Consider the following 27,194-nt stretch of genomic DNA (forward strand, 5'->3'; position numbering starts at 1 on the left):
ACATTGCCCAAGTACAAAAGCTATTTATTGACAAATATTTGTGCCAATCAGCCTTTTAACCACGTTTGACACGGGTTAATTAATTCCCTTTTCTTTCCAAAACAACCTAAATACAGTAAACGATTGATAACAACTGAATGAGGTAAAAGTCTGCTTTTTTACAGTCAAAAGGTTACTCTATTGTTGTCACTCACTAAAAAATAAAATAATTTAATACTGCAAAAAGGTAACACTGAAGCCAAAACAATCGACAGTGATCCATAAACGATGACAAATGTTCCATTGTTACACAGTTTAAATGTGCTATAGCCCCAAGCGTTATTCTTCATGTGATTAACCTCCTCTAGTGTTTCAGATACTTTATTAATGCAACTTGCCAAATTAAATGCCGTTATTTTCAGCGTTTTATACACGCGCATTTGTACCAGCACAAACTAGACGAAATCCAATTTATCTCACGCAATTCAAGTTCACTGCAATCTCTATAGTCCAGGATACTCCGGGAGTCTTCGGATGGAACTCTGGGACTATTTTCTAAGAAAGTTTTCTCTAACGCAATTCAAGTTCACTGCAATCTCTATAGTAAAGGATACCCTATCTTCAGGTGCCCCAAACTCTGGAATATTTTTTAAAGACAGTGTTCGCTCACACAATTCAAGTTAACTGCAAACTTATCCAGGATACTCCATTGTCAGGTGCTCCAGGCACTCGAACTATTTTTGATGTCAATGAAACCAGGACAAAGCATCCCAGCACAATGATGACCAAACTGTACTCCAGTAGCATCTCTTGAACTGTGATGAGTCTTTGAGTTCTAGACTGATTAGTAGTAAATGTAGTCAAGTTTAGATGCAGTGGTTGGTCCATGGTTACCCCTCAGTTAGTCAGCAAACTTGTTTTTTACGCCTGTACAACACTTAGTCCGGAAGGCAGTTTGTAAAAATTAACGTGATAGGGAAAGAGCGGTGCTTATAAAGTGTATCACTGAAACTGTATACATGTGATGACAAGTGCATCACTCGGTGTCAACGCATACTCATTGTAGCCAAAGGAGAGAATCTATAAACCTTCGCCACTAGCCACGAAAAAATAAAGGATGTTTAACTGCAAAAACTAGTTAAAAGAAAACGTAAAATTCACGACGAAATTACACATTATCTTTAAATTTTCATTGCATGCATACTGGGATAATGAATGCATAGAAATAGCACATTTTGAGTTCTCATTGCACGCATAGACAATACGGAAAGGTCCCAAGAATTAAAAAAATGGGGAAACCTACCTGTGTTCCTTGTATTGTCTACAAAAAATACAGGTGTATCGAACTATCCGCTAACCTTTTTATTTCGCAACAAATAACAAAGATGTTTTTGCTGACCTTTTCAATTTTTTAAAGTGATACCCCTAACTCCAGATCATTAACATTCCAAGTTTTTTCCTTATCTTGTACTTTGAACAATTATATCATAGTCAATCCTTTTTTTTTTGTCTCTCTTCTTACCGTTAAACTGAGAGACAATTTTCAATATTAGCGAAACTGAAATATCTACAATGAGATGTGCTAGTAAATGTCCATGAAAAAAACATGAGTTCGTAAACAATATGTGACTATAGGTGCATGATTTCTAAGCTCGATCAAGACTGTACCAAATTTACTTTGTCGTAACAATGACATGATAGTTGCAACAGCTGGGAGACTTGTAATTTCTTTAATAATTTATGTCTAGCCAAATGTCCATTTAGGTACTTTTATTTCTTAAACAAAATAAGATAACGAAAACTATCTGTAGACCTTTTCAATTGTCCAAGTGGTTCGCACGACCCCTGAGCGTTCCAACTGTTCTCCTTATCGTAATTTTTTATCTATTCTCTTCTCTTGATGTTTGCCTTAGTTGGAACAAGTATTAGTGTAGTTAAAAATTCGTATAAAAAAGTTGTACCAAAAGCAGTTCAAAAACAGACCGTGGGGCATAATTTCCAATTAATTTAAGCAAACTCGGCCTCGTCATTTTTAAGAGATGCACAATCTGTTTCAATGATAGGACGTGATGGAATGTCTGTGAGCTTGCAACTGTGTATGTTTGGAGTCGTGCAATTAGTATTCCAAGTACTTTTCAACAAAAGAGACCCGTAAATGGATATAGCACACATTGAAAATTCAACTTAATTAACAAAGTTATCTAAAGTTATTGCACTTGGAATTTCTTTCGTATCGATAAGTAAAAAGCGATGCTAGCGTGTCTCTCGTGCCTACAGGTGGTTACTAACTCAAAAACTTGAAACCGTTGTGGTAGAGGGAAGCGGGTGATTCTGAAGGTCAATATCCCTTACGGTACTGCATAAAATTAAGCATATTTTTGATGGGCAGCAAAGCTGTACCCCATTTGTAACTGACGGATTTGTAAATGTTATTTTCCGTTACTAACTAAGCAGACAAAACTAAAGAGCTACAACCAAGAGAGCTCAACTGCCCCTGCTGAGTAGGTAACTGCACTAAACACAACATGAGAGAAAAAAGGCTAACCCTTTGACCTACTTTATTCATTTCACTCACCGTGATTCAAGATTAAGTTGCACATATCCTCGTTACCTGAAGAATGGATCATTTGCCCACAACTCAAGCTGATTAACAGAATCTTTGTGTTGTAATGTCATTATCTGTCTTGAAGCCAAGATTTAAGTTTGCGTACGTGCGCAAGGTGACCGGTGCTCTTTATGTAAGTTCATCCAAAAGTTCATTTAGCAACACGAGTTTCTTCCAGGTCTTTTTATACCTGCATGCAAGCAGAGTGTTCAGTCTCATAAAACTTAACAAGATTTAGAAGTGAATACTAAGAAGTCAACTTAGCCTTAATTCAACGTAAAAAGTAATTTAAATGATATTTTTTAATACTGTAAGGGTTACCATCTCGGTTGAAATCATAGACATTCAACGTTTGTTTTATTATCTTTCGTTAGTGATCTCCATCTGGACTCTCAATAAATTTCAAGTCATGTGGTTATCAGGGTTTATTCATTAATTGATTTCTGACGTGGATTTTATATTGACTAATCTCCATCTCGTACTGAGATGTTCACAGCAAGACTGAGCAATCCACTTTCATGAAACATTACTAATTTAAGACATTTAAATAAACAGAAGCCACAATCCCGTACCCCCCCATTATAGCTCCTAAAGCTAAGATAAATTGTGACAGGAGATAAATGACTGAAAAGGTGGGAGCATACCACTGTCATGAGCACGTGTCCTATTTTTCTTTTTTAGACGATAGATATAAAGACAGGCATTCGAAAAGTAAATGTCTTGATATCAAAAAATTGGTAATTCGTAAATTACTTGATGTCATCACTATCTTGCCATGTGGTAACATCGATGTCACTTAACCTTCTTTACGGCTGTAAATGGCCTATGGATGAGGCAGATGGCCGGACAATTTAAAGCTTTGACAGTGACGTATTAGCCGTTTAAATTCGAAAAGGTGTGCAATTGAAATATCCATACGTGGAAGGTACGATCTGCCTAGATACAGATTACTTCGGAAAAAAAAATTAAACGACTCAAGTAGTTAGTGGTAAGATGGACCCAAGTGATCAAACGACTAGAATTGCTTATGAAGAAGCTGAAAACAAAATGAGTAACAAATGAATACCACGTAAAGTTCCAACTGTATTAAATCGGGTGGGTGTTGACTAGACCTTTGACCAAATGTAAATTTCACTCATCGATATTCGAAATTAAGGAGCATACTACAACAGTTTAAAAGTTAGTAAATCAATAAGATGACCCACCCCCTACATGTAGATAAAAATTACATACCTAATCTTAAAGAGATTGCGAAGGTAATGCTATTCGAAAAGCGTTGCTAATAACTCAAGCTGATTAATAAAATTCTGTCTGGATGCCAAGATTACAAGCGACCACATTAATCAATATTTAGGCTCTATATTGTTTTTGTTTCATGCATAGAAATAACTTTTCTTATCTCTAAGTGAATATTTTTGTGCGAAACCTTTCGGTTTGTATTGCAAGTGCTTTTGACTTGAGCTTAAACAAGGCTTAAAAATCGAAACGAGTGAGTACAGTGATCAAGGTCAAAAACTGTCTCCACTGATTTGTTCAATGCTGATACATTTTTGAACGACGATTCGTAATTTGTCGTTAGTGACAGTTCTCTTTTCTCTCCAGTGTCGGACCAGTGATACACAGTAAACATAAACAAAAAGCAACTTTTATTATTAACTTTATTTTTTTAAGCATATCGTGGTCTAGTTTTGAACCTGGAGTGGTCCTAATGATTTAAATTGCGAGAGATAAGCTTGGCAGTGGTCTTTGTGTAACCACCACTTAAAAGTCTCTCTTTATCGATGTTTTTCAGCACCAGTCATTCCGATACCTGCAAAACACCACTAAGACGTCTGTGTTGGAGAGCCTGCGTGCAACTTTCACGTATTTGCACCCAGGATAACGTTGGACAAACCTGGAAGTAAACAGGGACAGATTACAGGATTATTATTTTTTGATCATAGACTGCGGCAGGAAACAACATCGAAAGTCGAGCTAAAAGAGATATGAAAAAATGTTTTAGATATCAGAAGTCATTATTTGGTATATACAAAATAATCTTCAAATAATTGGACGAAAGCAGCACAGTAATAGTTTTCAGGTTGAAAACACAAAAGAAGTCAAATAAACCGAACAAACTAGTTAACTATAGGACACGAAACACAAACTCGCACCAGTTTAGGGTAGCTTCTGATATCGATCAGTTTTCAAACAACACCGCCTTTGAAATGTTCTCAGTAATCGATGAGTTAGCCTTTAATTCAATAAATTACGACTTTCGTGTTTAACTGTGAGACCTGTAGCACTTAGTCAACTATTGTATAACTTAAAGAGACCGCTCAACAACTGCCTCGTCCCCAGGCGTCCTCGTCCTTGGTCGTGCACGGTTCGCTTGGTGTTGTGGGACTGACGTGCACGGTTCGCTTGGCGTTCTGGGCCTGATGCGGACGGGGAAGCAGACGCCTGGCAGATCCTGTTCAGTTTCTTGGCAAAAACGTTCGGTTTCTCGTCAAAAGGCGTTTTAGCGCTTTTAACAAGTTTAACGGTCAAGAAATCAACACTGGGAGCTACGTGGAAGTTAGTACTGTCAACATGGGGATTTTGACGGCCTTTCGGATCGTTTTCGTTGCTCTATCGAGCCGATTCTTTTCAGCGTTCACTGAGGCTGGTTTCAGCAAAGCGGGGGTCCCCTTGCTTTAATCTAATGTTGGCGGGAAATCTAGCTCAAAATCAGCGATTTATCCGGAGAAATGGTATGAAATCTGAGCAGAAGATTGAACAGAGAAAATCCCACTTTGATTGCGAGAAGATCGTCAATGGCGGAGGGTAAAGAATCTCTGCCGTCGTTAGAAAATTAAATTTCTTTATAAGCTTCGAACTGAGGGTAAGTTTCGCTTCAATCGATGCCAGAGCTGGTTTGTTTCGTTTCTGAGCAGTGCTTAGCTTCCTTACATTTCGGTATACTTTTATTTGTACCTCTTGGCCGTTAAACTTCAGCTATAAAGTCTATAAGCAGCGCTCCAGAGAGAGCCGTTCAAGTGCTAACAAGTGTTTTATCAAATTAATGTTGTCCAACGTAGGAGATCTTATGAGAACATGACACATAAACAATTATAATGTGTGCTGATATTTTATTCTAGCTAGGTTAACCTCATAATTTACCTTTCTTGACAGAAAGTACAATTATTGAAATTTCAACTTTGCGTAGTTCTGTTTTAATATTTCAGCACTTAATGTGTTAGTGACCAGAGGAGGCAGATCCTACTCAAAATTTCTTTTTACTGATTCAAGTGTTAATATCGAAATTACTCTCCGCTGATTAATTTGTGTGTTTCTCGTCACTGTACTGCTTGATAATGCATTGATACTGTAAGGAGAAATAAGGTTTTGGTCACTCTTTTGGAGGATTTAAGCAGGATAAGACTTTGACAAACTTGTTACAAAAAAAAAATATAGTTTTTTCTAGTTGTAGTGTCACAGGGAGTGTTTTTTAGTAGGTGTTTTTAGAGAATGTGTGGCAAAACTTTATTCCTAAGGGTAACAAAACACTGGACTATGACAGACAGCAAAACTTAAATCATTTTTGCCGGCCCAAGAGTTTATGGCTGAGATTGTGTAGGAAAATAAATTGAGATGCCAGGCAATTTTACATCAAAGGGTTTGTTACTGACTCTTAAATGCATTTCATGTGAACATGGCAACTCCTGGCTAACCATATTCAATTTGATTAAAATAAATAAACCGGCAAACCTGGAGTTGCCACTTTTTCCCCAGTCTGCTAATAGTCCACTGCCTCTAGCAGTCTTGGAAAACAATTAAAACACTTTAAATGTTGAATGTATGCTTTGCCTACCCTGCTGCTTTATACCCATGACAACAGCTGTTGTAAGAGAAAAAGATACCTTTTTACATTTTTAAAAATATTTTTAGTAGTACTGATTTTGCAAAACCATTCAGACATTTCCCTTCAATTTGCAAAAGTTATCTAGCCAGGAGGGTTTTACCTGCATGGCCTTAACCTACTGTGAATTTAAATAAGTTGTGCATGAGATAATCTGAGGATTACTGTTTGTACGACAATTTCCTTGGTGGTGCCCTTCATCTGATTATGATCTAGACATAATAGTTAGCCTTCTCCTGAAAATTAACTTGATTGATTTTCTTAAGTGATTTACTACCCTCTTCAACCCTCCATGTACAGTTCACCCCAGCTCCTTTTGTAATTAGTTAATATCAAGTCAGTGGGAGCATAACAAAGGCCTTTAGACACCAAATTTGCAAGCACAAAGTAAACATTTCTTTTCAGTGGCTAAAAAAGTAAAGAATTTTACAAATACATGTACTATTTTAAATTTGTAAAGAATTACAGGAGAGTGATAAAAAATTAAGAGGGGTTTGTTACTAGAGTTATTTAGAATAGAATGATGGTGGGCCTTGGATGTCCAAAGATGCTAGCCTTGCATATTAATACATAAATATTTATGAGAAAAATTATCTTTCCATTTTTACAAAGCAAGATTTCAAGATGATCTTAAATCATATACCGCACATGAACCATTCTAAAAACTTCATGAAAACAGTGTCACATTCATCAGAAATGCTCTCTGCACCTGCCCCCAAATTAAAAGCCTGCATGGCATGGCATAGGGTACATTCCAAACAATTTAGTTGCCTCAGTTGCATTCACAGCATAAATGGCAGACTCACTGCCACAATGCTTAACAAAAAAAAAATGTGTATTTATCCTTAATAAATTGTGATTTAATGGGAAAAAAGTCACCTACTGGCAATCAATAAAAAAATTGCATTGAAAAAAATTACAGTTATGATATCAAACATTTTTAATGTAATTTTTATTTTCAATTAATAAAACAACTATCAAAGGTTGTGCTTGATTACTGATAAGCAGATAATTAACATTTTATTGAAGTAAACCAGAGATAGTAGAAATGACATCCCAAAGACAGATGAATTGTTATTTGTATCGATGGATTCATACTGTTGTTGCATTATCTTTGTCGCGTCTGGCTTAAATGAGCGTCCATGGAATAACTAAAAGGCAACTAACTCTCGGGCTCTACGAAAAAAATTCTAAACAAAACAATAATGGAAAGGATAACTAATTTTCTTGTCATTTACACTCGAATTTACAAGACAACTTCGATAAACGGAAATGAGTACCTGTCTCTCTTGGAGTTCGGAAAATGTCATTAGACATTTCAACGTCTCTTTGCCGTAAAGGATTTAAAGCTTTTTTAACTTCACAGAGTGCCTCGTATGCTCCTCCTGGCTCTTCTCAAGCTGAGCTGGGACATGAAGCGTGCGAAAATGGTGGTGAAGTCCGTCGTCTTAATAAGAATATTTTTCATAAAAGATGTGTCCAAGGCGCTCTGTGCTGTAAAAATGCTAAATAGACGGCTCTTTTGCTGTTTTTAATACACATTTCAGGGTTGATGACATTTTGGTCCGCCATATTGAATGCAAGATCTGCCAGGCGCTCCGCGGCTCGCTCCCTAACCATCAATCCCCGCGCTCCCTGTTTTCCCGCCTTACCGCCTCAACGTCCGGCCAATCGGCGCCTGGGGACGAGGCAGGCTCAACAATGCAGCTGATTCTTCGGGGGGACACTCTTCGAAAAAAATGGGGTGGGGGTGTGCGGCGCTTTTCCTGAAACCCATACACTATACATTTCAGACCAGGATATAGGATTTTTTTCTTCGGCTCCCTATTTCAGACCTGACCCCAAGATTGGTACCTTGTTTCAGGTAAGTCTTTACCCAGGCTCTGATTTGGTTTGTGTAAACATTTAAGATGGAATATTAATTACCGAAGTTTTTAAATCGCACTTCTCAAGCTATAAAGAGACGAATAATAACAATCAAAAAAAATATTTTCTTCCAGAGTGCACAAATCGTACCCCATTTCAGACGCAGTTGGCCAAAATCTAAACCCTATTTCACACCAAAATCGTTCGAAAACCATACCGTTGGGCGCAATATAGTACATACTAGTATGCGCGAGTGGACATGGCGCGCGACGAGCAGGAGTGGGGAACAGGAAGGGGAAGAACAGGAGGGCACGCCAGAAAAACGCACAAAGCGAGAAACAGCGCAGCGCAAGGGAGGGGGGAAACCGCGAAAACAACGGCCCGACTGATGGCTGACGGCAGGAAAAACCAATATAGCACCCAAGGGAGTACCCCCCCCCCCCCCCCCGGCCCCTCAGGAGATGGTTGTTTTATACGCGCAAGAGATGAATCTGCTTAAAGAAGAGCTCTCTCTATCGCCTTAGATTTTCACTTATCATCAGTCACGCAGTAAGCCGGATATGTTTACCTCATGGCCAGGAGATCAACCCATTAACATGTTCTAAGGCCTTGCCGGCTAGCAATAATCTTCATGCTATTACTACACTTATACTTATAACGGTGTTTTGACTTTCTGCACCCGACCCAGGAAAGCTTGTTATCTAAGTCTAGCTATATCGAGATCTCATACCAGTACATGCAAGATTCGAGGAGAACTTAAACGCCCCAATTTCAACAGTTTCAGTTTTCGTCAGAGCCGAAGCTATAAGTATAGCAGAATATTCTGTTCACAATTCCCTTATTCGTATGCGCCGATAGCGATAAAAGTATATATGACATTGTGTGCGTATTATTTTAAGGGAGGACAACAAGATTTCCCTCAGCCTTCATGAAGTCTCCGTTTAAAACTAAAACTTACGTGGTAACAGTAGGCTGAGTTTTAAAAAGTCCACTTGTCAGAAGCAAAAACGAATGAAAAAGCGTAGACCCAAACTTTTACATTTTAGTTCTTTGATTCTGATATTTGATCACCGTACACCATGTAATCGTGTTGGAAGTTTGGTCGTATTAAAAAACAAAAACAAATATTCGCTACCGCTTTCGCTTTCTTGGAAATATAGGGAGAAAGTGCCTTCCTCTTTGAATGAAAAGCTACATTTCCTTAACGTCCACTTCTCGTTCCGCTAGTGGAGGGGAGAGGACGGCGAGGAGGCGGAGGGAGAAGAGAGGAGGGGGGGGGAGGGAGAGGAGCCGGAGCGAGGACGAGACCCCCAACCCACGACGCCGGGCCGGGGAACCGGGCCACGGGGGAGGGAGGCCCACCGCGCCTCCCCGCCCCCGAAAATCACGTTTATCGATAGAGTTGAGCAGGTAGGCCAATTATTCCACATCCTTTATTAATAGTTTTTACTTCCTAAAGCGTTGGTGCCGTAAATTCCAACTAATAAGGTAAAAATAAAATAAACAGCAATTAGAGCAAAGAACAAAAGCAACCCTCTCCACCAGAGGCCATAAAATATTTTTGTCATTTAAAATGAAAATGAGCTTCGTATTTTATGACTGAACCACGCTTTTGCCCTCTTTCCTTCAAATCACAACGACGTCATATGACACAGTTTTCTGCTTCGATTACCTAAAGAAATTCAAATAAGTTGGCCTCAGGTCCCTTTCCTTTTTCACTTTTTTTTACTAAACATTGATGGGGTGCAGCGCGAGCTACCAAAGTAATAAATTACTGTGTGGATTGTTCTAGGTTAGCGGTGAAGTAAACTAATGTTAGTATTAGTCCTACAGACACGAGTTTAATTAGGGCGTGACTCGTTCATATAATTCTCAAAACAGCGTATAAATGGTTCGCACGCGAACAACCACGCGAAACTTCAGTTACACGTACGTGACCAGTAGATAAGGAGATAATTTAATGTCAGCATCGGATATTCTAGAACCCATGAATTATTCATGCAGTATTTTCAAAAAATTGCATCTTTAGGAAATACCGTACTCACAGCTAATAATCTGACAAGTTAAATATTCTCATTTAAAATTTCGTTTTTATTTGATAGTTCGCAGTTGTAGCCCTAAAGTGGCATTGCGTGTTTGTTTCAATTAAAAGTGATGTCTCAGCTTTGATCCATGACCTTATCAGTTTGCGTTTAAATGTCTGAAAGTACTTGCATAGGTTTTCATTTTAAATTTGAATTTTAATTTACCAATAATAAATAGCAACATCTTTTTTTAGATATTTGTTTTATAGTGACTAGGGACGATTTAAGAAGGGAAGAGACTAACTATTCCGAACGTTTACACGTTGCAATAATAACTTTAAAAAGAATGCAGAGGAGGGGCATCATAGGCACGTGATTAAATTATGTATTAGTTGAGTAAGGTTCAAGTGTTTGTTATTTTAGTCTTGAATAAACACATACAGTAAGAAATCCAATTTATTTTGATGACCAATAATACAGACCAAATACCTAATGCTTGTATCGGTCCCTGCCGCAGAAGAAATTTAATTTGGTATTTAAGCTGGTCTTAAAATATGCTTTCCCTTTAATCTGACATTGGTTTTATTGAAGAGCATCCGCAAAAAATATGGCGATCGGCGGAAGTGGATTTACGTCCGGTGAAGCTATAATACTGTGATCTCTGTTTCCTGTTTTTGTGTTATAAATTGACTGGAGCACAAAACTAACCTACACAGTTACAAGAATCAAGCGCTGGCAACAGATTGAAGCCACAGGCACTGCCCAGAATAACAAATTCACTTCAAACCATACGTCCCAATACGTTAAGTGAAAATTGACGATTCGATGCCTTCACATTCATCTCACGCAACGACTGATTCAACTCCTTCTCGAGATTTATACAGATGCCGCCACATCAGAGACTTTTCAACACAAGAATTTATTCTGGAATATTGCTTGGTGATTGTCACTGTGGGACTTTTCTTGTTGGTTTCACTTTTGATGAAGTTGATGAAGTGCCACTTTACAATGTCAACATCATCCTGGGCGCATCTTCCATAAGATAATTAAGACTGCAACTGAAAACTATACCGAAATCAAGAGAACTGTAGAGCGTTCCCAGGGCTTTGCAATTGGTTTGAACTTGAAGTTTGGGACTGCACCAGAGCAACACAGAATATGAAAACACTATTCACACGACAGCCGTGGAAAAAAAAATGGGAAGTACCAATCACATATACTCAACTCTGGAAGAAAACAAACTGTTTAATCAACAGGAAGATGAGAGATATTATAGTTGTTGGATCACTGACTTCTAAAGGCTTCTTAGGCTTTTTGTGTTACAGTGTTTGAGATATTCTAGCTATATAAATCAAAACTTGGAAAGACTTTTGAACGATAAGTATTTTAGCCGCTCACGCCCCCAAAAAAGTCAGATGAACATTTGTCGTTTAAGAATCCATACCTTGTCATGTCATGTCAAATAGAATGTTGACAAGAATAGGTCAATAGAAAGCTTCACGTGGGGGATGTTTGCTGTATGTAATACAAAGTTCTTGTAAAGGAGATTAGAATTCTTTCGGAAAGGAATCATTTGATCACATGTAATGACAAATATCAACAAACGAGACAAACGAGACGACAAATTGGTTGGTCAGACGATTTCTCATTGTGGTCGTGCATGAAATCTTCGGAGAGGTTTTTATCCTACATGTTAGCTTCTAAAACTCATGTTTGCACCGCTTGTAATATTGTAATTCTTAAAAATAAACTGCACAGTCAAGAACTGCAAATTATCATTTTTTTTTTGTCAGTTTCTTTATTATTCGGTTGTTATCCAAAGAAAATTAAGAATGCTAAGAGTTTCAATTTGTGACGTCAAAGTTTGAAAAAAAAAAAACGTTTATTTAACAATTTATTTAATTAACAGTGTCGGCCAGGGTTTTTAGGTATGCGGTTTACATGGAGATTTTAAATTGGGTATCCAGTATTTTTACGGTAAAATTGGGCCTTTTATGGGTATAAAGTATACTGTGTTCGGAGGACTAACATGGCAGGACAAATTAATTTTATTTCTAAGGTCTTGGCCTTTTTTTGTCACCGGACGTCTAGAAATTTTGTATGTGTAGGTCATATTTTCTTTTGTGTGCATACATTTAGGTGACAAGTATTTCAACCGATTGCGCCCATTTTTTTTTTAAACTCTTACAGAAAATTAATACAGTTTACTTAGTAAGATAAAGATGGGGATTTGTCGTGTATTACTAAATTCTCAGTAAGAAGGATTATGACTGGATAAAATCATTTGATCGCCGACGAGAAGAACAATAAAACGACGAAGTAAACGAGACCGCAAAATTGGGTCGGGCGATTTGTCTCAAGTGGCATGCGTGTCGTTTTTTCCTATATATGTTATATTAGCTACTATTAAAGAAAATATTCCTCGCGTCCACATGCCGACGAGACCGACGAGGACGGCAGAGGACACCCACAACACAGGGAGAGGAAGGGAGCTCGGAGGCGGGGAGGAGGGGAGGGGAGGGAGAGGGGGCGGGGGGGGAGGGGGGGGGGGGGGGGGAGGAGAGGGGGGGACGGGGGGGGGGGGACAGAGGAGGGCGAGACGACAGGGATTGAAATATTCGCTTTTTGCCAGAGCGAGCTTCAATTGCCCAGGATTTTTTTTTTTTTTACCTCGTGTAATATAAGTATCATACTTTACCACAATGATCATTTTGAGTTGACATCCACCATAACATGATCCATTTTAGCCTTATGAAGGTGCTTATTAGTCTTATTATTATTATTATTATTATTATTATTATTATTATTATTATTATTATTATTATTTTTTTTTTCATTTTCACATAAAGCTTGAGATGGCAATTACTCAAAGCGTTAATCTTGTGCTCTAGCTTTGCAAAGTGCTTCAATACAAACGAGTCGACTTGGTCCAATTTTCACTGTAATTTATTTATAATTAATGAGACAAATTAACCTCGTATTCCGAAAACTAAAAGGTGTTTTTCAGGCAAAATATCAGGGTTTTTGTTTTCCTGAGCCTGTCCAGTGATTTTCGATATTTACAGTGTCTCAGTCAGGGGCTCTTAGACATTCTTAAGAGACTGCAATTATGAAGGGTTTCGAATGAAAATACGTGGCTTTAAGTCGTACCCCTCTCCCCCTTCTTAGCCTTCTCCCTCTTACTATCTCTACTATCTCCATAGCCTGTCTCACACTTATCTGGGATAATTATTGTTTGAATCTCGTCATTACACCATGATGGACATGACAGAACCACGTACATGTATAAAAGTTTTATTGACCGTAATATCAAGATACATGTACAGATATTTAACAGGAAGTGTCAAAAAATGAATAAATTACAATAAATAAACAAGTGCATAAAGAATACTTATGGTTAACAAGAAATCTTCACAAATAACACCCTTTGACCCTTTGCAATAGTCTGTAAAAGCATGTGGTTGAATCTTGCTAGTTGTCAGAGAGTACACGAAGCTAGCCTTATTATATTTGATAGTCCTGGAGTTAAGCTGCATACTTTTAGAAAGCTAAGTTTGGGCTTACAATCTGATCAAATACTCAAAACGGGCTTGAAACTGCAAGAAAAGGCTTGTACTTGCTAACTAAAAACGATCTAAAATTATAATGTTTATTTAGCAGCGGACCATCCTTAATTTCAACTCCTAACTGCTTAAAGGCGTGGCAGAGGCGACTGTTTGTGTGACGTGCCGTTAGGAGAAAAATGCTTCTTGGCGTGATCTTCAACGAAACGAAATCGATAAAATAGCCTGCAGTGTTTAGACACGGGGTAAAGTCTGACTAGAAAACACGTCTCCAAGAAGAGAGTGTGTTGCTCCTGATCGTGCTGTTAGTTGGCCTCCGGTGATAGTTTCTTTTTTTTTTTCGGAATATTGGCGGCTCTGCTTGTTTCCATGCCAGTCAATGCTCTAGCGTCTTGGCCTTCTTTCCGAAAAATACGGAATCCTGCTTAATTCACTTTGAATCAATGCGATGAAGTCAGCTCAGCACCATGATTTTAGGTAACAGTGCATGTTGTAGTAGACATGTTCAGCTTAAGACATGATGTCTCAAAAGACAGATTGCCAAAGCCATTCCCAGTATCACGGTAAATACAGCGAGCTCTAGCAGCAACTCTTGAGCTCCATACAGCCTCTCAAATCTCATGTATCGCATCTCGAGTCGTTGGTGTGACCCTTCTGCAAGGTTTTCTGTAGTGTTTGTGTTCACTCGCATTGTTAAACGTTCGTGTTTGGCACGAGAGGCGTCCATTCTTGTACTTCTGATCTCCTTTCTTAATTATCTCTTCGACAAGTTCACTTAGCATTGCCTTAGCCCTACCGTGGCACTGTATTTATATGCTTTGCTGTTGACCGGAACCTGACGAAAATAACCATACTTGCGTCATGCAAGTGAACCTCTCGATCGTTAAAGGTCACGATTTCCGTCAAAACAAGATCGCGTTTCAGGTTCCCGCCCACCCGAACTTGTTTTTATCAGTGCACCATTGTTCCGTAAACGGCTTGCAACCGCAAATGACTATTTTTAGTTTCGGCGTTATTTTTGTCGGAATATCGAGTAACGTCTCGAAATTTCAGGAACTCGTATGCCGCTTATATAATACCGTAATGATTCGATTTAGCGCCCTCCTTCCAATAAGCGCCCCCTTCCGAATAAGCGCCCCCCTTCGAATGTGTTTTTGTCAATAAGCGCCCCTATTCCAATAAGCGCCCCAATTCTAATAAGTGACCTCATTCTTATAAGCGCCCCTATTCTAAAAAGTGCCCCTATTGTGGATAACTGCCCCTACTGAAGTCATCAACATCGAATAGATAAACACATGAACATTCACCATACCGTACTTGCATATATTTACTGCTAACAATTTTTAACAATTTGTTACTGTTACAGTTTCTGTTATTGTTAGTTATTTTAATATTTATTGAAATTTTGTTTTGAACATTTGGTTGTTTTTCAAAAAATTAAACAAGCGCCCTGTCCCGAATAGGCGCCCTGTCTCGAATAAGCGCCCTCCCTTGAAGGGCCAAAAGTAAATAAGCGCCCGGGCGCTAAAGCGAATCATTACGGTAGTCGCACTGTGTTGTGGCTTCGGCACGCAAACGCGGAATTTATATGTATAGAACGTCAATGGACTTGCTGCTTTCATTCTGAAATACCAAGCAAATCCACCAGCTATTTTACCTCAAGTTGTAATGCGCGTAATCTCATAGAATTCGCTTCCCTTTCTGAAATAATGCCCTTTCAACCTTTTTTTAACTTCATCGTCGGACTAATGCCGCTGAGCGCTCAAAAACAAACTACATGTATTGTATTGTTACGCTGGTATTAAAACTAAAGTTATGAAGTCTCTGCTTTTAAGAGATTGACGGCCATAAATGAATTCGAATGCATACAGTCTTCAAAGCAGAAATAATGACACATCAGTTCAGATTGCCTTGAATATATATGCGTATCCCAGAAAGAATACAAAATACAAATTTGTACAAAATTGAAAGACTAAGAGATGTTGAAATATATTTTTTACTCTCTATTGACAAATTTCGTGTAGTACACTTTTACAACTGTTTGGCAGCAGATTAACAGAAAGGTTTGCGTTTATACTTGCAATGTACTTTTAGTTTTCTCCTCTAAATAGTAAAGTTCACTTAAGGATACGTGACCGATTTTGCAAACACCCTTACATATAAAGCGCATTATCTTCTTTTTTTTTAGGTCAGAAATCTAAGATCGAAAAGAGAAACAAATAGATAGGATGATGTCTGATACAATATAAGTTTTCTTTCGAAAAGATATTTCCTCCTTTAAATAGTACGTTTGGATTTCTATATTGGGGATTTCTTGACGAAAGGGTGGTGTGTCTTTTACTGGACTAACTACTTTATTATAGGAATAAAACGAAGAATTTTAACAACGCGAACAAAATTTGCACGTAATAAAATTAACGCTAATTTAAGAAAAGTTCTGGTTTAATAGATGCTTATTGTAAACGTTTTAACATAAAACAATTAACGCGAATTTTTTAAATTCGCGTTTATAACATGTATCGTTAATTTCCTGTAATATCAATCATCATTTATCACCGTGAAACGGAATTGGAACTTCCATTTTCGTGTCGGTTTTTTTAACGGAATTCCAACTTCTATGTTCATTTTCCGTTTTTGTTTTGTTTTGTTTTGTTTTTTTAGTCATCGGAAATCGGAATTAGAACTTCCATTTTCGTTTCCTGTTTTTCCTACGTGAAAGGAAAGCGGAACTCGAAATTATGTTTTTCCTTTCTAATTTTCCGGATGTTGTAGTAAATAATAAAAATGGTAAATTTCCGGATGTTTTTGTGCAAATATGATAGAAAACTTGAAGTGCATTCCCTATATAATGCAGACATGTCTCTTATCTGGAGAAACAACTGCAAATGTATATTCAAGCTTTGAATCCGTGGCACTTTCCACCATTTTTCGTTTTTCGCTTGGTTAGTTGGGTTCGTAAAACTGAATGTCTCTTTATTTTATATTATCCGTTCTCGATAGTGCGATAACGGTTTTGAAAATTTTATCCTGTGCTTTTATTTATCCATTTTTTCTTTTCCTTTTTATTAAATTATCATATTCTTTTTTCTGGTTCCGTTTTATCCTCTTCTTAATTTTTTTTTTCAATTTTTCATTTATCTTTTTTTGTGTTTCGTTTTTCTTTATTTCTATTTTCCTTTTTCCTTTTTTCTTTTTTCCTTTATTCCGTTTTACCTTTTTACTATTTTATTTTCTCTTTATTTCTTTTTTTCCTTTTTTCTATCGTTGATTCAGAAGGCATTATTCTCAAACCCTTGTTGTCGAGCAGCAAGACACTTGTTCCAACCTCCTCTTCCACCATTCGTGTGACTTGCTCGACCGATGCTGTTTCATTTACTGAGAGTGAGGTATATCTGATAGATGGGTGAAGGTTTACCATCCACAGCTTCGGAGATAATAATATTCTTGCGCCATTTCTAAGTTTACCCATGTTCTCTGCTTCACTTGAAAGTAAATTCCGGTCGCGAGGGAAGCGACTGTTTTATTACTGCCGCTGGTTTCTCTCTTTTCGCCGCTTGTGCCGGCGGCCAAATAAGATTATTGGTACGAAAAATGATTTCCAAGAGATACGGGTAACTTGTCGACGGGGTCGGGCTTGCGAGTTATTTGCTGACCATCATACTTCGTATGTAACAAATTAAAGATGATATGTCCGCAACATTGAAAACCATTGTCTCTGGATCGTGCATTACCACACTGTCATCACCGATTAGATAGATCGTTTCAGCCTGCAGGCTAAACACCTTGGACAACACAGTGATCGTGCCATTATTGAGCTCTACTATAAGAACTTGCTCTCCGCTTTGGACTTGCACAAAGTTCTCCACGTCAGAGTATGATCATGAAGACCACTAGGCACCAAATGAAGCTCACATGGAAATGGCGAAAAATGGCGCGAAATTCGCGAGCAAAGGTAACTGGGTATGCGATTGAGAGAAAAGAAAAAATGGAAGAAAGGAAAAGGAAAAAGGCCCTTTTTCCTTTTTCTTTTTTCCATTTTTTCTTTTCTCTGAAATGAAAAAGGAATACAGAAAAAGAAAAACGAAGAAAAAGAATATAGAAAAAAGTAAAAAGTAAAAAGGAAGAAGGTAAAAAGAAAGAAAGAATTAGAGAAAAAAGAAAAAAAAAGAAAAGAGAAAAAGGAAAAAAAGAAAAACGAAATATTGATAAAGGGAAAATAGAAATTTGAATAAAGAAAAGGGTAAAAGGATAAAAGATTAGACGGTACCAGAAAAAAGAAATATGAAAAACGGAGAAAGCACAGGATAACATTATCAAAAATTAATCCAACTATCGAAAACGGAAAATATAAAATAAAGAGATTTTCAGTTTTACCAACCAATAGAATCAAACGAAAAACGAAATGGCGGAAAGTGCCACGGATTCTCGAGCTCCCGAAAAAAATTACATAGAACGTTGGTATTACTTTTAAAAATGTTACATTTATGAGTCAGGTTATTCATTCGTTCTTCCGTCCGTCCGTCAGTCCGTTCGTTCGCTCGTTCGCTCGTTCGTTCGATCGATCAGCTGGTAACAAAACAATGCACGGGAGATAACTATTTGAGGAACATTCCTTTAATTACGCCTTGTAAGTACAGCAACGCACAACCTTTTGGTAACTGTATACTGAGCACTGAATTGGTGGTTTTTTGACCTATGTAGCTGCTGTTGGACTCGACGACTCGTATGGAAGGAATGGCGTGTGGTCAGTGGTCAAAGAAGCCGCAACCAGGAAAAGCTCTTTTTGTATTGCTATGACAGAATTCATACCACATGAATCCCAGTTTCCAAGTATACGGAATATTGTTGCAAGTCTACGACGCCAGGGAAACATCAGAGTAATTTTTTTGTGGATATACGGTAGCTATCAAAGGAATGTTTTCAGTGAAGTCAACAAACAAAACCTAACTGGGCGAATATGGATTCTTAGTGATGTATCAGTGACTTCAAGGACCTTTCTCCATTCAAACTTTTTCACCATTAACGAATCTATAGGATTTCAGCCACACCGTTTCTATGACGCAGGATTCAAAGGACATATGATAGAGTTGCTAATTAACGAGACAAGTAAGGATAATATTACGGAATGGTTGAGCGAGGCTAAGGTTCTCGCAAGGACCTGTTCAGCATACAGACCAACCGATGTTCGGTATAGCACTAACAACAGCAAGCTATGTACAGAAGCTGTTGTTCAAGACATGTATGGATCCTATATTCCATACGTCATTGACGCTGTATATTCCTTTGCACATGCCTTAGAAATCGGCTTAACTGAAGATTCCAACAATAATGAGAACCAATTTTATGATATGCGACGGTTACTTTCCAGAGTTCATTTTGCAGGATTATCAGGAAATGTGAAGTTTGACGAGTTTGGTGATAGGCAATCTGCGGTCTACGACATAGTAAAGTTTCAACAAGTGCATGTCACAGGCGGTAAGCGTCAGCTACAGCAAGCTATTGTTGGGAAATGGGAAGGTTATGGACAAAACAGCAAAAAGTTACGTTTTTATGACAACATGCACTGGAAATCCACCAATAATACACCTCCAAAATCTGAATGTGCAGCCCAATGTCCGAAAGGAACTAGACAATCCACTACTTCGCCTTGCTGTTGGCAATGTGTGCCATGTCCTCGTGGCACCATCAACATTATTCCTGGTTCTCAAAACTGTATTTAATGTCGCAGAGGGAAACGTTCCAATGAAGCTAGAACAAAGTGTGCAGACTTGCCCTTGGTCAATATGAAGTATTCCACTGCAGGAGGAATTGTCATTCTTGCATTTGTTGCTCTTGGCATCGTTGTCACAATATTTTCATTTGCTGTTTTCTGCCGATTTTGGAACACACCTATTGTCAAAGCATCCAACCGAACGCTTAGCCTTGCTCTCCTTGTAATCATTATCCTGATGTCGTCGCTAGCGCTCATCAATCTCTTTGAACCCACAGATACAATTTGCAAGATCGTCTATCCATGGCGTTACATAACTTACAACCTTTGCCTTTCTATGTTGCTTGTGAAAGTTTTACGAATTTCCAGCGCTTTCCACATTCCAATGACGCCCTTTGGCACGATATACTCCCTTACCAATAGAATGCAAGTGGTGATGGTAACATCTCTGCAAGTCATTCTGTCATTTGTTCTACTTCCTTGGCTGCTCCTAGATCCACCTATCAGCAAGAAGCACATCCTAACAGAACATTACATTTTTATTGAGTGCAAGGCGTATAAATTCCTAGCTGGAAGAAGTATGTTCTTGATAACACTTTCTTACGTTTTTCTACAAACTGTACTGTGTGCATTTTGTTCCTTCAAGATTAGAAACATTCCCGAAAACTTAGCTGAGGCGAAGCGAATAGCGTTTTCGATGTATATATTTTTGTTTTCAATGATAACTTATCATCCGGTAGAGTTCTCAATGGATGGATGGTATGTGACTGTCGTGGACTGTGTTACAACACTGTTGAGTGCGTATGGTTTCCTTTGCTGCATATTCTTGCCATATATATATATAATCCTCTTTAGACCGGACCTGAATAATTTAGGCACAATACGTTCAGAGGTGACACAGTATTCGTTTGGATCAAGCAATGTCCGCGTGAATCCTACATTTAACACTTCCACGGAAACTAGCTAAAGTCATCGAGTACTTTTTTCCTGGCAGAAAAATTAAAATAAAGAAATAAAAAGCGTTTGCCTCAAACCGTAGAAAAGATGACATATTGATTCAGTGATACAAACATAGTTGGACCAATAAATTAAATAACTAAAAGTGGCTATAAGCCACTAAACTCGGAAAAGTTATTATGAAACAAGAATCGAAAACAGCAAACTGACAAATAAAGGTTTGCTAATACAAATAATAATAATAATATCATTGGCTATAAGTCGAGCGATTTTTTTTCACCAAATCGTACTGAAATAAATTCATCTTTAGCTGAGTGTTTTGGGTTAGTTTTTTCCAACTGGTTTTAAAAAACCAAAGGTTTACGGTCTCAGCTTATAGCTGAATAAATATCATAATGTTATTTCAAGAAAACTGACATGAATACAATATTTCGGTTGGTGACTAAGCATGTTAATTTTATGTAATTTAACAAGAAATGTAGCTATCAGAGAAAAGGTCTAATTCTCTAGAGGCCTTAAAACACTTGCACGCATTGCGTGCATATGTATAACAGGAAACGAGTGAAGGAGTGATGGAGTGAATTCACTTCGCCCACTACAACTCTTTTCCGAGTTAAAAAAGATCCATTTTTCCGTGTAAAGTTCTGCTTTTGTTGGGTATAATTGATTGGTGGGCGTTTGCTTAATTTTTACGTACTGGAAAACAGCGGAAATGATACCTTTTCTCCTCTTTTCCGTTTCTCTTTTCTTTTCTCAAGGATGTATATATATAAATATATATATTTTTTTGTTCGTAACCAAAACCATTCAAAGTGGTTAGCTGTAGCACAGGCAGCCCAGGCTCTGGCTTCGTTAATAATTTGCAACGGTCGTTGTCGGTTCGACTCAACCGATCGAAAAACATGCTCCATAAATCGACGAATTTAAGATCTTTTGTTCCTAAAGTTCAATAAATTTTAAGCCAGATAAATAAAGATCACTTTCCTTTTTTTCGATTGTGTGTTATTGTGTGACTTTGTGGGGTTTTGGGAGGATTAATTCCTCACTTGCCGCTGACGCCCCCTATTAACACAATCGACAATATGTAAGTGTTTTTTTTTTATTTGGCTTACAGTTTATTGAAATTTAGGAACGAAAGATCTCAAATTCATCGACTTATGGAGCATGTTTTTCGATCGCTCGATTCGAACCGAGAACGACCATTGAAATTTCTTAACGAACCCGGAGCCTGGGCTGCCTGTGGCTGTAGTTTATTGAGCCAGCGGTTGATATAGTGAGCATGCGCTCTTATGCTTTGACTCGCAATAAAACGAATACATGACAGTGGCGACGAGGTTGAAGTCGTAGAAAAAAAGGTTAAAAAATATGACTGCTATCGGGAAGTGGTCTGGAATCGTCAAGGAAATTTAACTGTCTATTTATCAAAAGATAGGGGAAAATATGAACTCGAATACGGTAAATAAAGTAAAGAGAAGAAAAGAAAAGAAAAGAGAAGAGAAGAGAAGAGAAGAGAAGAGAAGAGAAGAGAAGAGAAGAGAATAGAAGGGAAGGGAAGGGAAGGGAAGGGAAGGGAAGGGAAAGGAAGGTAAGAGAAGAGAAGGGAAGAAAAGGGAAGAGAAAAGATGGGAAGAGAAGAGAAGTGAAGAGAAGGGAAGGGAAGAGAAGGGAAGGGAAGCGAAAAGGAGAAAAGAGAAGAGAAGAGAAGAGAAGAGAAGGGAAGGGAAAGGAAGGTAAGAAAAGAGAAGTGAAGAAAAGAAAAGAGAAGACGGAATTAAGGAATGTAAGGGAATCAATCTTGGTGTTTACATTTATCTCTAAGTGAAGTGAATGGTTCCTCGGCATCGCCATCGCTACGTGTAAGAACACCAGGAAAAAGAAAAAAGAAGTTACTCATAAGTAACACTCCCAAACGCATACAATGATCTACCAAAACAATTCCCGTGACCTTTAAATGAATGAAGCTACTGTAATCCCAGTTGTTTTTCATAATATAGTTTAAGCAATTGCGATTAATAGCAAAAAATAACAACAATTAAAGACGACATTTAATCGTGCATGTGAGGTTAAAGATGGCAGTTAATCGTGCACGTGAGGTTAATTACGACAGTTAATCGTGCACGTGAAGAATAGCAACATCCAATTTTCAAGTCTTGAATTGGAAGGAAACAAGTTCACTGCACAACCCCAAACAAATTTCATTCCAATTTAAAAACTGAAATTTACAACTCAGCACCATTTTCCCGGCAGACTAAAATGGTGAAAAAGCTGTACCACTGAAGAGTAACATTGCACCTCATAGTTTAAAAAGATAAGAGTCCCCAAGCATTGATTTTAAATAAGCCGAAAGGCACCTGAAAGTCGGTGAACAACCATAATGTGATACGTGAAATATCATACGTATCTCTCGCGGTTGCCAGCTAATGGCAGGCATTCCACTGACTTCGAGTAAACAACATGTGGAATTCCTATCGCATACCTTGCACCTTAAAATTATACCGCAACAAATAAAACCTTTAAGTGAGCGAAACTCTTGTAAATCAAACACATCATCAGGTTATGTATCAATGTGTTGATCATATACTATTCTTATTTTTTCGCCTTATCTTAATTTGTAACTGAACTTGTTAGTAACGATGACCTTTCGTTTCCTCAATCGCGTAGAAAACGCTGGAATTATGCTTGCATTCTAGTTGACAACACGCGAACTCAAGGCGGCCTCTTTTAAACAAACTTTTTGTCGGTAAATTAGGTAGCATAGCACAACAACATGGTTGTAAACGAGGAAAGTCACATTTGTGCCACGTTCTTTTTTTGTCACTTTATTTTAATGTTACAAGATACCAGCTGTTTTTAAATCGGAACAAACGTGATTAGTTACGCATATATGATCATATATTGAACACGCTTCTTAGAAAAATCACTAGAAATATGTCCCTTTTTATACTTTAAGTGGTGTTCACAATACAATTGTGAAAGTTTCTTTCCTTGCTAATTTAGCCATATCCACATATATAATGAACGCTCCGTCGTGTTTATAAAGTTTCTTCCAAAGAAACCTCATGGACTAAGTTCATGCGAGGAGGTCATCTCTTCTTGTCGAGGATTATGCATTTTCCAAAAAAGGATATATATTTTGTGATACGTTGCTTAACCGTAAGTAAATAAGCTTTCACACTGTTTTAATGTGTACATCAGTTTGCTCCATGTACGCATTTGTATAAAAGATCTTCAACATCATCTTGAACAACACAGCTGGCCGGACTTTTTTTCTACACCCAGTATAATTCTTCTTCACGAACTCTAATTTCTCGAAATAGTTTAAGAAATAGGGTCAGCAGCATAAGACATCCGAGCACAACGATAACCAAACTGTACTCCAACAACACTTCTTGAGCTGCTATTAGTCTCTGCGCTCTGGAATCAGTTCTTGATGTGTTTATGTTGACGCGTGTTACGTACTCCATAGCTTCAGCTGAACGCACTAGATCAGCGCATTCGTTTTTCCTCGCCTAATTCTTATCGTCCGTATATCATCATCCAAATTCTTCTTTCTGTAAATTGCAAGTTTTTTGTTTCACCTTACAGTAGGAGAATTGACTTCTCAGTCACTGCATATATACCTCATGAAATAATCACAAATTTCCTAATTCTCGTAACCTTCTTACTTTGTTATTTTTAAAGGATTAATTAGTTCCTGAGGTAATTAACTCTTACATCAACAAGCTATATGTAATGGGATACATGTTTTTCTGCTCTGTGAGTAAACTACTATGAATGTTTCCCGGGGGGAAAGGGGTACTCTCTTAAATTTACTACGGGGGTGTGCCGCTGAGTCTCTGAGACTCTGGACCTGTTCCAGAGAAAGAAGGCTGAATTTGCGACCTTGTTCCAGACAAACATTGCAAAATAGGTACCCTGTTCCAGACAATATCCGCAATGTAAATATAATAGATAGATATAAAATCACAATGCGCTCACTTAACTTCGTCTGTGGCTCGCAGATAAAGCGATGAGAGCAACGGAGTTTCATAGCTAAACTCGATCGAGTTTAATCATGCAGGATTTTGGAAAAAAAAATCGACTCTGTTCCAGAGTCAAAATGGTGATTTTTATACCCTGTTCCAGAGTCAGATAGGCAAAAAGCATACCCTGTTGAGCGGCACATACCCGTATAGCCCTTATATGGGTTTATCCCCCCCCCGGGGGGGGGGATGTTTACCCATAATGGCAAGTGGACCAAGTTAATAGTATTTGGTCATTCCTTTCTTTGACAACAGACACCTTTTTACTTGAAAAGTATCTTTGTTATCAAACTAAATTATAGCAAAGACATTATGTTTGACTTCAATTTTCTATCTGTATAGATCTGTTTAGGGTAGGTTAAATGAGGCCCTTTCCCGGGGGGGGGGGATCCCATAAATTTCGGATAGGCGTATGCCGCGAAGGTTTTAAAACCCCGACCCTATTTAAGGATAAAGAAGGCGAAAATTGCCAAAACCGAAAAATGACACACTATTCAAGGGGAGGAGAAGCGTTCCTTGATGACCCAAATAACGGCCAACCGCGCACGGCAAAACACAAATCTTTATAAAATCGCTTACTAATACTTGAACAGTTAGTTCAGTTTTAAGATCCCTTTTTATTTTTCGTCTAGCTGGGCGTCTATTTTAGCTGATAGAATTTAGGTGCCCTATCTAAGGATCACACCAGGAACACAATGTCAAAAGGAGCAAAAATTATACCCTATTTAAGGACCGAAAGCCTCAAAAACCATACCCTATTCCGCGGCACATACCTATATAGCCCCCGCGGGGGGGGGAGCTGTTACGGCAGGTATAAATGTCTCACGTCTTAATTTTAAAGCTTGTCATATCGTAACTAAGAATGGTCGGAATTTTGCCATTTCGTCTAAAGACGGACATGAGTTACAAATTTCTCAACCAATTAAAAACGACGTGAGTAACCTTGATACACAGAGCAGAAGTTTCCCTGCAGCTGGTATTTTAATGTTTCTTAATGTCTCGACCAATTAAAAACGAGCAGGAGTTTCTTTCAAAACGGTATTTTAAATTGTTTGACCAATTTAATAAAAAAACACTAAGTGGGCACTTTAATATCGCAGTAAGAAAAAGGTGCTTTAATTTTTTTTGACCAAGTAAAAAAAGACGTGACTCTGAACTAAGTACACACCGCAAAGGTTTTTTATGCATTTTAAGAGGGACATTTAGAAAAAAAAAAATAATTTAGTTCCATAAGGATCTAAATGCATGCCCTGCATGCTGTTGACGCAGGCGATTTGTAATTACATCAGTTAGCCTCAAACATTTAAAAAACCGAGAAATTCGCCGTAGTGCTCTTATTTTAATTCTTCCATGTCGCTGTTTAAACGCCGTATCGCTTGTTAGAATTTACTCTAACAAGGCCTCTTAAAGGCCGTGATCCGCGCCGTGAAATGTTAAATTTACCGCGATCTAAAAGTCAAACACCACGATGAGCATTTGAGCGCAATTACTGTAGCAGAGGTGTATATTCACTAAGTTATCACAGGTCATTACTTAAAGCGTTGGATCAGATCTTCCCTATACATGGACTGTGCTCCCCCCCCCCCCCCCCTCCCACACCCAATGCACCCGACTCACACCATCCAGTGTTTCCTTTTTCGTTTTTGGTAGCCTGAGATCATGCCCTCCATGCCTACAAAATAATGTTTTCAGACCCAGGCGGAAAATATTCTCATGAGCATTCTTAGATAATACCGTTTGACAGTTGTTTTTAGTATGTATCCGGCTATCATCTACAAGTGTTTAGTGTCTTGATCTGAACCGTAGTGTGTTTCATTGTGCACGTGTTCCATCGCTTTTCGTTGCAGCCAGCAAGGTCAAGATGTGGTCGTTTTGGCTTAAAAAAGAAGCATTCCTAACAGAGATGTAGTGACGGAAATGGAAATAACTGTTTTTGTTTCAACTAAAAACATATTAAATTGTATTGTATTTACAAATTTTCAACTTAAAATTATATTTTTTTCAAAATCTCAGCCTGGGGATAATTCTTAAAATATTCCTAAAAAAGCGCAAATTTCGGCTTCGATATTCTTATAACCTATTTTCTTATAAAATATTGTAAATAACGTAAGATATTGAACTGCCATTATCGCTGAATTTACATGTTAGGTTGATATTGCCCACTGCGTGTTCAACAGTACAAACAAAGGCATATTGGCTACTTTTGTGCTTCATATCACGCGATGTTTTTCCGTTGCTTCGCTTTCTCGCGATTAGAAAAAAAAAAACAATAAGAAACGCGACAGACGTAGTATGATAGTGCATTTCGATGACAAAAATATATTTAAGGAATCAGCCATGATTAACTTCATTTGCGCTAAATAAATATGTTTAGAAATAATAACGAAAACCTTCATTTCATACGAATATTGTTCTTTAACTCCCACGTATTTTTCATAAATTGCATCGGATAGATTGACCTTTTTTAATGAACGCATCGGCTCAGATTTTTTTTTTAAGATGCATCTCTTTGTGTCTTACTTATAGTATCTTCAGTCTCGACCCATTGCCAAGAAAACGTAAGCAACCTGCTAAACGTCGAATTGACC

General features: G+C 38.0%; 1 protein-coding gene across 1 annotated transcript; it reads left to right on the forward strand.

Annotated features, from left to right (window-relative positions):
• Nucleotides 1–8,310: 8,310 nt before the first annotated feature.
• On the forward strand, nucleotides 8,311–21,202 carry LOC144665630 (metabotropic glutamate receptor 4-like). Its single transcript, XM_078526893.1, has 2 exons — nucleotides 8,311–8,328; nucleotides 18,619–21,202. The coding sequence occupies exon 2, from the start codon at nucleotides 18,711–18,713 to the stop codon at nucleotides 19,635–19,637; it is 927 nt and encodes a 308-aa protein (XP_078383019.1). The 5' UTR covers nucleotides 8,311–8,328; nucleotides 18,619–18,710; the 3' UTR covers nucleotides 19,638–21,202.
• Nucleotides 21,203–27,194: the final 5,992 nt, after the last annotated feature.

The sequence above is a fragment of the Oculina patagonica genome, chromosome 9, assembly GCF_052425735.1.
Source record: "Oculina patagonica isolate OP01 chromosome 9, crgOcupat, whole genome shotgun sequence".
Taxonomy (NCBI): domain Eukaryota; kingdom Metazoa; phylum Cnidaria; class Anthozoa; order Scleractinia; family Oculinidae; genus Oculina; species Oculina patagonica.